Here is a 13,391-nt window from a genome sequence, read left to right on the forward strand (position 1 = left end):
TATGTATGTACTGTCTATGGCAACGAAAGCTGAATTATTATTATTAATTTTTTTTTTTTTGCTCAGACTGAAGTAATCAATTAGATCTACAGTCTGTCATATTTTACAAAAAGAGATTTACGGCCAAAACAAATAATATTAAATCACATATCGAATCAAGTCAAAGAACTACAACTGTTTACATAACACTGAGATCCGGCAACTACGGCGCAGTGGAATAATAATCGATAAAATAATCATTAACTCCATCTTTCACGTTGATATTACAGATTTGCCATTGAACATTTTCTTTTAGTAACCCAGCACGTATTACTCAAAGATGAACACAGCACGTATTTGTCATTGTTTTGTTCGGACACTTGACACGTCTATTTGATCAAACAAAATAAAATTATTATATGCCTCATTCTATATTGTCATATATCGTGATACATTATGCTGTGAATAAATAAGAAGAAAAAATTTAATGATATGATATATAATTACATATCATAATGAATTCAGAGAGAGACACGAAAAGAAACGGAAAAGAAAAATCCCGATTCTTACTCATCAAGCTCGCACGAGGAGCTAGAAAGTGCAATATTTCTGCTATTCAAGATATATTTTCTTTTTAAATAACTAAATACCTCACGTGAAACGACTGTATTTTAGTTAGAATTTAGTTCATAATTGAAAACAAGTTAATTTAACTACGTAAATATAATTAATAATAAAAATGACTAATTTTTAAGTAATACCCACTGTAAACTAAAATTCAATTTCACCGTTTCAAAAAAACTCTATTGCAAAAGTACCCATTCTATGGATTCTTATAATAATTCTTATTAACATTTTTTTGCTCGGACTGTTAATCTATTTTCTGTCATATTTACGAAAGAGATTTACAGCCAAAACAAATCATATCAATTATCAAATCACATATCGAATCAAAAATCAAAGAATTGCAGCTGTTTACATCCTACACTGAGATCCGGCAACTGCAGCGCAGCGGATATAATAACCAATAAAATAAAATAGAATAATTAGGTAAATAGCTAATTAAAACGTTTTGAAATTGTTAAATAACGAACGTTTCATAAATTTCAGGTAAATAATCATAATAATGATGTGACCTAATAAATTAAAGTGATTATTTACCTAATACTTACATCTTTAAATATATGGAAGTTGATATTTACTTAAAATTTACGAAACGTTGATTATTTAGCCATGTCAAACTATAAATGTAATTATTTACCTAATAAATCCATAAAATTATCATTAACTCCATAAATGTCAAACTGTCTAGTTGATATTACAGATTTTCCATTGTACAGTTTTTTAAATGTAATTCAGCACGTATTACCATTACTCAAAGGAAAACACAGCACATATATGCGAAACCCGAATCTTAGCCTTTAAAAAAATATAATTAGAATTTGTTTGTGTGAGAAACCCTTATTTGAGTTATATGGCTTCGTGGTATGTATGTTTTCTTTTTCTCTAATTGTTATGCTGATTTCAAATTTAGGTTCCGGAGATAATTTATCTTTAGGACAATTTAAACCCAATTAATTTTATCATGAATCATCTAAAAGGCTATAAATATGTACATATATATATGTGATTTTTTTTTTGTACAAGCTATCATGTTCGGTTTATATTTTATGTATATGTATACGTGCCGATTTACTTTATATATATATATATATATATATATATATATATATATATATATATATACTTGTAAAGTAAGTAATCGGAATGTATTTGTAAACTTTTATATATATATATATATATATATATATATATATCACGTTTACCTTATATATATATATATAAATATATATATATATATATATACATATATATATATTCGTAAACTTGATAAAAGGTATATATATATCAAGTTTACCTTCTAGTGGAATGTATATATATATATATAAAGAAAAAAAATAATGTTTTCGTTGTCGCTTCAAGCCTTCTGATTTACGGAAAATCGTCATGTCGATGGAAAACCGAACGGAAAAAATGTGGAAAATAGCAAGTGAAATGCCGTTTTCAAATGCCGTTTTCGATGGAAAACCGACGTACCGATAGAAAATCGAACGGAAAAAATGTGGCGAAACAAACACATACATATATAATTATATATATATATATATATATATATATTTGTAAATGTAGTTCAAATTTAAAACATTTCAAATTATACATTTCTAGCATAAATGTTCTTACCACCAAATTGTTCATGAAATAAATATGTTTTACAAACATGTAGTTCCAATATAAAATAAAATGTATCAGTAGAATCCCGATGGACGTCCCGGTTGGATAAAACTCGGTTGGTTTTCTTGAAGCTCGCAATACTGAGACCAAGTGAAATGCCCCTGGTATGATTGTCGAAAGTTTTGAACATGCCTGTCGCAGTCGGCTTGATCGTACCCCACAACTTGACTTATTGGTGGACATCCTGGTGCGCATGCTATAACGTGCTCGGCACCGAACCGATCTACGCGTACACCGAACATACGACGTCCACGTCCTTGCGGATTCACCTGTGGCTGTGGCACTCCTATGGGATTAGGATAACGGTAAGAAAGACAAGTATACGAACCGTCACTCTGTGTGTCTGACGTAGTGAATGACATTGTGTCGAACTGAGACATCAAGTGATCGACGCCGTATTCACTGTCAGAGGACATGTACGCTCCATATCCTTGTTGGAAGTCACCGCCGTAATCACTACCAGAAGACATATAATGCGTGGGCGCTCTCTGTGTTCCATCACCTTAATACGATCCGGTCTCAAAGTCAAAGTACTCTCCGGATCTGTTAACACATGCAATATAATACTTTCCATATTCATCATACATACATTGTTTGCGAACTCCGACATGAATAAATGTGAATACACTAACCTGTCAGATCTTTGACGTCGTGACCAGTGATCAGAATCTTGCGTGGCTTGATAACTTTGCTCCATAGTCCACGGATCGTTTTGTTGGCTACCACCACCACCACCACTACCACCACCAACATCTTGACTAGCTGGATAACCGCCAAAGTCACCACCGTATCCACCACCGTCACCGTCGTTAGGACCACGTCCATCGTCTGAAGATCCATGCAAAGTGTGACCGACGTCTTCGCTCAAGATGGTGTCGACATAAACACCTTGCGCCCGGGCCTGTGAGGCGACATGTGGGTCGGGGTTCCGGTCTTCATCGTCGAGGTGAACTGGGCGGATCTATTGTAGGAGTTCATCATCGTCGACATTGTTGCCCATTACCTCCATTGATCTTTGGATCATATCCAACGGATCCTTCCTGTCGATGGCGTCGCTTTGGATATCTCTTAATTGCAGCTTCATGTTGTAGCTACAAAAGACGAGTTCCTCAAGTCTCTCATACACCAGTCGGTTTCGTTGCTTAGTGTGGACAAGTGCAAACGTGCTCCAATTTCGCTCGCACGCCGATGATGATGCGGTTTGAGAAAGGATTCTCATCGCCAACTTTCTCAACGTGGGGGTTTGAATTCCAAACATCGCCCACCATTCTCCTAAGAAAATGAAGAAACTCCGTAAGTATGACACTATGATATGAACATCGGGAATAAGAAATAGTTCTTACCGGAACCCATTGTTGTCGCAGTTTTTCGGATAACTATTTAGGAGCCAAAGACGGTTAGACCCAAGGCCGGACCAAGTGGTCTCGTCTTGACTCGAGCGTGTCGGACCCGGTATCCCGAGTCGTCCCTTAGCTGTGGATGTCCCTTGAGTTCGTCAGAGTACCTGAAAAGGAGTAGAGAACACGTGAACTACAAAGGGGAAACAGGGGGGTGCCCCTGTTTACCTCTCCGGCGCTCAACATTAGTGGGATTGAGGTGGAGTATAGAGGTTTTAGGGGTGTTTAGAGGCCAAAGCTTGAGAGAAACGAGCGAGGTACGAGTTCGGCAGCGTTTCAGTGCTCAAGAATGGATTACCTGGACCAAGGGAGGTACCTTGGTATTTATAGGCGACCAAGGAGCGTCATGAACAACCCCTTGGCCGAGGGCCGCCTCTGACCCGGCCATGGACGGCTCTGACCCGACCATGGAGGCCATGGCCGGCTCTGACTCGGCCATGGCCGGCTCTGACTCGGCCGTGGGGGCCATGGCCGGCTCTGACTCGGCCATGGCCGGCTCTGACTCGGCCATGGCCGGCTCTGAGGTGGCCGTGCGCCGGGAAAGACTCGGGGAAGCCGCCGTGTGTTGTCGTTGCCATACCGGGCCGGAATGGACCGGTAACATTAGCCCCCCGAGTTTCCGGTCGAGTGTAGGTCGAGTGGAAACTCAAAACCTACGCCTTTATGTACATGCGGGGTGAACGCTCTCGGGATCACGTCACAGGGAACGGCCTTTGTGCGCCGCGAGTGACGGCTTTTGTTGCGCGTGGCTTATTTTCTCGACTTACCAATGAAGGTGTGATCGATTAGCACGACTTTATTGCGCGTGTCTTATTTTCTCGACCCACCAATGAAGGCGTGATCGATTAGCGTGACTTTATTGTGTTGTGCGCGTCTTATTTTCTCGACTTGCCAACGAAGGCATAATCGATTTGCACGTCTTTGTTGTCTTGTGCGCATCTTATTTTCTCGATTTGCCAACGAAGGCATAATCGATTTGCACGTCTTTGTTGTATTGTGCGCGTCTTATTTTCTCGACCTGCCAATGAAGGCATAATCGATTTGCACGTCTTCAATGTATTGTGCGCGTCTTATTTTCTCGATTTGCCAACGAAGGCATAATCGATTTGCACGTCTTTAATGTATTGTGCGCGTCTTATTTTCTCGATTTACCAACGAAGGCATAATCGATTTGCACGTCTTTGTTGTATTGTGCGCGTCTTATTTTCTCGATTTGCCAACGAAGGCATAATCGATTTGCACGTCTTTGTTGTATTGTGCGCGTCTTATTTTCTCGATTTGTCACCGAAGGCATAATCGATTTGCACGTCTTTGTTGTATTGCGCGCGTCTTATTTTCTCGATTTGCCAACGAAGGCATAATCGATTCGCACGTCTTTGTTGTATTGCGCGCGTCTTATTTTCTCGATTTGCCAACGAAGGCATAATCGATTTGCACGTCTTTGTTGTATTGCGCGCGTCTTATTTTCTCGATTTGCCAACGAAGGCATAATCGATTTGCACGTCTTTGTTGTATTGCGCGCGTCTTATTTTCTCGATTTGCCAACGAAGGCATAATCGATTTGCACGTCTTTGTTGTATTGTGCGCGTCTTATTTCCTCGATTTGCCAACGAAGGCATAATCGATTTGCACGTCTTTGTTGTGTGGACGCAGACCTTGAACCCATTCGTAACTCGTTGCCTATCGGCCCACGAGCTGGGCGGCGAGCGCGATGCCACATTTGTGTGGCGAGGTTTCCCGTGGACGCTGGCTAGACCAGATTCGCCCTGCGGACGCAGACCTTGAACCCATTTGTAACTCGTTGCCTATCGGCCGACGAGCTGGGCGGCGAGCGCGATGCCACATTTGTGTGGCGAGGTTTCCCGTGGACGCTGGCTAGACCAGATTCGCCCTGCGGACGCAGACCTTTAACCCATTTGTAACTCGTTGCCTATGGGCCGACGAGCTGGGCGGCGAGCGCGATGCCACATTTGTGTGGCGAGGTTTCCCGTGGACGCTGGCTAGACCAGATTCGCCCTGCGGACGCAGACCTTGAACCCATTTGTAACTCGTTGCCTATCGGCCGACGAGCTGGGCGGCGAGCGCAATGCCACATTTGTGTGGCGAGGTTTCCCGTGGACGCTGGCTAGACCAGATTCGCCCTGCGGACGCAGACCTTTAACCCATTTGTAACTCGTTGCCTATCGGCCGACGAGCTGGGCGGCGAGCGCGATGCCACATTTGTGTGGCGAGGTTTCCCGTGGACGCTGGCTAGACCAGATACGCCCTGCGGACGCAGACCTTGAACCCATTTGTAACTCGTTGCCTCTCTGCCGACGAGCTGGGCGGCGAGCGCGATGCCACATTTGTGTGGCGAGGTTTCCCGTGGACGCTGGCTAGACCAGATACGCCCTGCGGAAGCAGACTTTGAACCCATTTGTAACTCGTTGCCTATGGGCCGACGAGCTGGGCGGCGAGCGCGATGCCACATTTGTGTGGCGAGGTTTCCCGTGGACGCTGGCTAGACCAGATACGCCCCGCGGACGCAGACCTTGAACCCATTTGTAACTCGTTGCCTATCGGCCGACGAGCTGGGCGGCGAGCGCGAACTCGAGACTCAACTCGAGGACTCATGTAGAGCCTGCACGAGGAGCAATTAGTTGGCTTGTGGACTCGGGGCTCGACTCGAGGAATGAACGCATCTCGAGGAGACATGTGGAGAGTCGGCACGAGGAGTATCAGTCGACTCGTGGACTCGAACTCGACTCGAGGACTCACGTAGAGCCTGCACGAGGAGTTACGTGAAGAGTCGGCACGAGGAGCATTAGTCGACTCATGGACTCGAACTCGACTCAAGGACTCACGTAGAGCCTGCACGAGGAGTTACGTGAAGAGTCGGCATGAGGAGCATTAGTCGACTCGTGGACTCGGGGCTCGACTCGAGGAATGAACGCATCTCGAGGAGACATGTAAAGAGTCTTTCTTTGAGACCTCTAGCCTAACCATCGGCCCCTCGGGACTTTATCAATTTTTTTTTTTTTGAGTTGTTGTGTAGTTGTTTTTGATTGAGCATTGATCCTTGTTAGCCCCCCGAGTTTCTTGCGTTTGTGAGACGAAGGCCAAGAAACTCTCATATTAGAGGTATACAATAGTGTGCGTTACACTTTTTCATGTGTGAAATAACTCTTTATTGCAATAAGGGGGTCGTTACAGTTTGTCATGGCACTTGGCCTTCTTTGAAAACGGGAAATTACATTTTCGAAATTAAAGCGATCACGAAGCCGATTGGGTTCGGGCGTGAATTTAAAGGTCGAAGCTGCGACAATCATGGCTTGCTAGCAGATGCGACGAATTCCTTGAGATCCCCACCTCGAATTAGGGAATCAATTCGCTTCTTAAGCTGTTTGCATTCGATCGTCACGTGCCCGTGATCCTGGTGGTATTCGCAGAACCTACTTCGATCTCGCTTCGCGGGGTCCCTTGTGAGTGGAGCGGGGCTTCCTAGCTCATCGCGGCGTAAGCTCAGGATCCTGTCGGGCGTTGTGTTGAGTGGGACGAAGGATTGCTTCGGGGCTGGAAAAGGGTGGTCGTTAGGGACTTGACCCTTTCGGCGCCTTTTCCTTCGTGACTCGGGACCAACGGCCGGTTTCACAACCGCGGCTGCGCGCTTGTGGTTGGGCGCTTGATCAATGTTGGGTGGTTGCTGCCCCAAGACGATCGCGGTCTCACGTTGAGCGTCGAGTTTTTCTCTCAAGTCGAACTCGTGATCCTCTCTTTGAGAGTTGAGGCGGTCTCTCAAGTCTCCGGAGGCCGTCCCTATCACCCTTGTTAAGGGCGCGTCATTCAGGCGACGCCTTTGGCGGAGGCCGAGACCATCGACGTCGTCACCTTCACGAGGGTTTTGGACGCGGACGGTGAGCTTGGAGCGTCCCTTTCGGGACCTCGAGGCCGAGCGTCCTCGGGTATTGTGCGAGCTTTGACGCCTTGACGCGGTCGCCCGAGGGTGTCCCCTCGAGGGCGCGTGCGCGTGCTCATCGGAAAGTTGACGTCTTGACGCGGTCGCCCGAGGGTGTCCCCTTGGGAGCGTGCGCGCGCGTCCACTTTCGTGAACAGCGTGGTCGAGGTTGGTCTCGTGGTTTACGTCGCCGACATTGTTGGAGTCGAGGAGGTCGGCGATGAGCGCGCCGGTGACGCCGGGGCGGTCTAGGAGCTCGGGAGCCTTCGAGCCGTGTCCTCTCGGACTGCGGCCTCGGGGTCATTCGCCAGGTCTCGGGGCTGGCTCTCGTTATCACGAGGTTGCCCTTCGAGACGGCGCGCGGAGCTTTGGAGGTCGCGCCTCGAGCTAGTCGCTCGGGCGCCCACGGAGGTGGCGGGGCTACGACTCATCTCTCGAGAGTCGTAGAAGTGAGAAGAAGACTGGTAGAGGGGATGTGTTGCCAAGGTCGAGAGATCCTCTCCTTCTAGCGCCAAAATGTTGTCATAGTTTTTCGGACAACTATTTAGGAGCCAAAGACGGTTAGACCCAAGGCCGGACCAAGTGGTCTCGTCTTGACTCGAGCGTGTCGGACCCGGTATCCCGAGTCGTCCCTTAGCTGTGGATGTCCCTTGAGTTCGTCAGAGTACCTGAAAAGGAGTAGAGAACACGTGAACTACAAAGGGGAAACAGGGGGGGTGCCCCTGTTTACCTCTCCGACGCTCAACATTAGTGGGATTGAGGTGGAGTATAGAGGTTTTAGGGGTGTTTAGAGGCCAAAGCTTGAGAGAAACGAGCGAGGTACGAGTTCGGCAGCGTTTCAGTGCTCAAGAATGGATTACCTGGACCAAGGGAGGTACCTTGGTATTTATAGGCGACCAAGGAGCGTCATGGACAGCCCCCTTGGCCGAGGGCCGCCTCTGACCCGGCCATGGACGGCTCTGACCCGGCCATGGAGGTCATGGCCGGCTCTGACCCGGCCATGGCCGGCTCTGACCCGGCCATGGCCGGCTCTGACTCGGCCGTGGGGGCCATGGCCGGCTCTGACTCGGCCATGGAGGCCATGGCCGGCTCTGACTCGGCCATGGCCGGCTCTGACTCGGCCATGGCCGGCTCTGAGGTGGCCGTGCGCCGGGAAAGACTCGGGGAAGCCGCCGTGTGTTGTCGTTGCCATACCGGGCCGGAATGGACCGGTAACACCCATTTTCGTCCTTCCCGCTATTGCAGATTTATTACCGAACATGCCTTTCGCGTCGCGGAATTTTATAAGTTCGTTCCCGATGTCGTTGCAGTCATCGTTGGGGAATAGCCGCTCAAACACTTCTGTAACCGCCGTAAGATGCTCGGGTGCCTTGGCGATCTCCGGATTGTATTGAAATTTTAGATTTAGGTAGTGAGCTACAAGATAAATAATCACAGATATAAATTAAAAATTATACAATGACGTTCACAAAGAATAAGTGAAATGAGTAATACCTGCTTGGTGCAGCGGATGGTCAAGTTGTCTATTTCATCTCTCAACCGCAATGTCAACCACCCATTGCTTGTTTGGGATGATTTCCAACTTCTTTTTCATTAAATCGAAGACGTGGTACAGCAAGCCCATCGTCGGAACAACTTCTGTATCAACGAGACGCAGAGCAGAGTACATAGGCTCGAACACCTTGCACACGCTATCAATATGGAGTCAAAAGTTATTGTTCAATATTTTTTACTCCACAGACTGCCCAGCTGCAGTTTGACGGAAGGAACATCGGTCCCACCAATCCGACGTGAACATCTTTTTCAACCCCGGTCGACTGCTCTTGAGACTCGTTAGGGCCAAGTAGTTCGTGGTGAATCTCGTCGGACCGGGACGGATAAGCTCTCCTTGTCCTTCTTCTCGCATCTTCGAGAGGACAACCCCGTGATTGTAGATGAACTTCGTGATGTCTCTACAGTTCTTAACAACCTCGGCGACAGTCGCTCGTTTTCCCACGTCCTCGAGCATCAAGTCTATACAATGTGCGGCGCACGGAGTACAGTACAGATTATATCGACGAGCGAGTTTCATTCCGTCTTTCTTATAAGCCGAACCATTATCAGTGATAATCTGAACAACATTGTGTTCTCCGACTTCTTTCACAATGGGCGACAGAATCTTATAGATGTACAAATAGTTCTTGATCTCATCTGACGCATCAACTGACTTCAAAAAAACAGTCTTACCCGCCGAGTACACCATAACATTTATGATACTTAAACGCGTAGGTCCCGTCCATCCGTCTGACATTATGGTGTAGCCATATTCCTTCCACACTTCCCGTTGCTGATCGATGTACTTCTTGACGGATGCAACCTCTGCTTTCAAGTACGTGTTATAAATCTCATACGGAGTTGGAAGCGGAATACCTGGACCTGTGAAGTTTGAAATGAAAGTATAGTTGAACACCACAATACTTGTCAAATTAAAACCGGTAGTTCAAAATTCAAATACACGAGACTTACCAACTGCCACAGCTTCATTGATCATGTGTCAAAAATGCGGCGAATTTACTTTGGTGGCTGGTATGTTCTCGTGGATGACGAAGTTGCTAACAGCTTGTCCTAGACGCCCTTTCAATTTAGGATTCGTGATTTTCGGGATCGTAGGTTGTCGTCCACTATCTGGCCGAAAATGAGGTGGTGGTGGTGAAATCCCTGAACCCCCACCAGGGCCGGATCTCCAAGCATCCGGCTGTGTCTCTTGACGGCTTCTTTTAAGAGCTTGTATCATATCACGTTCGTATTGTTGGTCGGAGTCAAGCTCTACGTGAGTCGGACCGAAGCGTCCGGCCAAGTGCTCGTCTACGATTTCATCAAGGACGCACTTGTTTTTCTTCTTTTGGACAGTTGCCGCTTGAAACGCTAACATCTGCGTGCGTACTTGTGAAGGAACACTCATACATGCCTTCACGTTTTTCTTCGGATCGTTTCCACTTAAGTAACTTCATCCGTGTGATCCCCCCTGGTAACGTGCCCACAATAATTGCACGTGAAGTGGTTCGGGTTTGTTGCACCTGGGGTGCAATGCTTACGAACTCCTTCCTCGCTCATCTTCGATTTACCTGCATATTGAATTCAACATTTCAATCCAGTTTCAACTTGTCAAAAAATTCTAATGAAACTACTTTAATTTCAATATGTCAACAAATTTCTTTCACCATGTCAACAAATTTCATTAAACATGTCAACAATTTTATTTCAAGATATCAATAAAGTCTATTCAAAGTTCAAACGAATTTCATTTCAATTCAAAACGTAACAACTTCAATTCATAATCTAATTTAAACATGTCACCAAATTTATTTCAACATGTCCATAAATTATATTCAAAGTTCAAACTAATTTCATTTCAATTCAAACCTTAACAATTTCAATTCATAATCTAATTTAAAGTTTTAAACATGTCAATAACTTCTATTCCAACTAATTTCATTTCAATTCAAAACGTAACAATTACTATTCATAATCTAACTAATTTCATTTCAATATCTCAACAAATTGATTTCAACATGTCAATAAATTTTCATTTATATGATAAATAAATTTCAATTCTACGTCTAATTAATTGTATTTCCAATTGAACGTTTCCAGAACAACAATGTCAATTCAAAATCAAACGACATCAAATGATTCAATTTAACACAAGCATATATGAAAACCAATTCAAACCAAAAGAAAATGTAATTTAAAATTGTAACACATAATCTTACTTAAAAAACAGAAATAACTACTTGAAATTCTGTTTTTTCAGTCGCCGGAAAAATTCAATGGTCGCCGGAAAAAATGGTATTTCGCCGGAAAAATTCAAGGTCGCCGGAAGTTTTCCAAAAAATCTGAAAAAAAATATATATGATAGATGGTCACATTACAAACAACATTCATGAAGACGATTATATGAAGAAAAAAAAATCAAATTACTAACTAAATTTGTCATATTCATTTCAGAATCTAGGTTAAAAAAAAAACGAATTTCCCTCCAAACCCAAGGAATTTCGCCGACCAAATGATGATTTATGCCTTCCCTGTGACGAAACGAAACGAAATTCACTGACTCACCTGGAAATTCCTCGGAGAATGACTCGTCTTCTTCTTCTCTGCACTCATCCGAAATTCCTTTTTTTTCGTTTCCTTCGACTTTCGCCGAAAGTCCAGGAAATTTTTCAGCTTTTGTATGAAGGTTGAAACGACATTACTCAGCTTTTACTCACCGAAACGACATGTCGTTTCCTCGATTTTCGAACGACAAAAACCGAGGAAACGACATACTACGCTGTCGCTGGCCGTTTAGTCACTGGCATGGAATTTCAAGGCGACTTTCGCCGATTTCCGACGACATTTTTTTCCTTGATATATATATATCACGGTTACTTTCTATCACGTTTACCTTTTATTATTGGAATGTATATATTTATATATATACATATATCACGTTTACCTTTTATATATAGATTTGGTTACTTAGTTGTGTATATTACTATATCAGCGTAAGGATTTCAAAAGGAAAGAAGAAACATGTAATGTAATAATGGCTAATAAATGGTATGATTATGCAATAATCAAATCAAATCGTTCTTCATGCCAATTGATATTGATATGCACGTTAGGATTGTATTCAAGGCTTTTTCTCCTCACACACACTTCAATTTTCTCTCTTTCTTTTCGTCCTTTTAAAAAAAATCATAATTTACCTAGTAGTATTTTCTTTGAGTTTTGGTGTTCATACAAAGAACAAAGAGCATCTTTTACGACCAAATTGTTCAGAGGTATTTTTTTCCCCTATGTGACATATTTTACATGATAACATTGATTGTTACATTTTTCTTATGAACAATACTCAATACAATAGTTCTTTTTTTGCAAGAGTTTTTGAGAAGTAACGTAAATAGTTACACATTTTTAAAAGCTACGATTATAATTTCAATCTGAATATTTTATACATGAATATTTAAGATGCTTTCAGTATGTGTTTTAAATTTCATGATTTTTGGATAAACCGTTTTTATTCTAAAAATATTTTACCATTGGTACGTGGAACTTTTTTTTTTCATGATCCAAACAGCGTGTTTTGATTTTAATAAATAAGATACAAAACGAATTTTTATTTGAAATTTTTATACCAAAATATTCAAGATGTTGTAATACATATTTTAAATTTCGAAATTTTTGGACGAACTATGTTTTTTCTAAAAATCAATTATGATCAGTACGCAAACTTTTTATTTCTGTTTCAAACAGCATGTTTTGAAAAAATTTTAAAATAATTGAAAATTTTATTTTGGCATGAAATTTGTATACGAGACACCTATATTTGTTATTGTTATATATAAAAATAATTAGGAATTTTATGTTAACGGAAGTATTTTTTTTTCAGCATATATTTTAACAAGTGCTCAGATCTGTCCCGTTTTCTCTAAAACTCAATTTTTAGACAATATATGTTTAATTTAGTTTTCGTCATGTTGGAGTCGGATTTTGGAACTTTCACTAAAGAATAAAATGTTTACAATTTTATATCCTATTCTGTGGAATGTTTCCAGAATTTTCTCGAAAATTTTTGTTTTGCCGAATCCATAAGGCAAATGGTATTTTTGTCTTTTCACTTTCGAGTCCCGTCTCTGAGTTTTTCCAGAAACTTTATTACGCCAAAAAATTGTTTATTAGAACATAATTTTCATTCTTTCGTTTAGGTCTCGAGCCAAATACTTTTTCCGATCGTTCGATAGTTTAAAGTTGCACGTTTCCGAATC

The 13,391-nt window shown here is 43.0% G+C and overlaps 1 protein-coding gene across 1 annotated transcript; it reads right to left on the reverse strand.

The window, feature by feature from the left end:
- Positions 1 to 3,232: 3,232 nt before the first annotated feature.
- On the reverse strand, positions 3,233 to 10,132 carry LOC149398386 (uncharacterized). Its single transcript, XM_089614576.1, has 6 exons — positions 10,108 to 10,132; positions 9,336 to 10,017; positions 9,216 to 9,293; positions 9,097 to 9,125; positions 8,797 to 9,018; positions 3,233 to 3,543 (listed from the first exon to the last, which is right to left on the reverse strand). The coding sequence occupies exons 1-6, from the start codon at positions 10,130 to 10,132 to the stop codon at positions 3,233 to 3,235; spliced, it is 1,347 nt and encodes a 448-aa protein (XP_089470702.1).
- Between the last annotated feature and the right edge of the window lie 3,259 nt (positions 10,133 to 13,391).

The sequence above is a fragment of the Urtica dioica genome, chromosome 5 (genome assembly GCF_054948205.1).
Source record: "Urtica dioica subsp. dioica isolate 48M chromosome 5, U.dioica_male_clone48M_v1_H2, whole genome shotgun sequence".
Lineage (NCBI taxonomy): Eukaryota > Viridiplantae > Streptophyta > Magnoliopsida > Rosales > Urticaceae > Urtica > Urtica dioica.

Coding starts and splice junctions, on each gene's coding strand:
- LOC149398386 (XM_089614576.1), bottom strand. CDS start 10,132: ATGATCAATGAAGCTGTGGCAGTTG. Junction 9,126..9,215: donor GTTCCGACGATGGGCTTGCT/GTACCACGTCTT, acceptor GAGATGAAATAG/ACAACTTGACCATCCGCTGC. Junction 9,019..9,096: donor CCATCCGCTGCACCAAGCAG/GTATTACTCATT, acceptor TTTATCTTGTAG/CTCACTACCTAAATCTAAAA.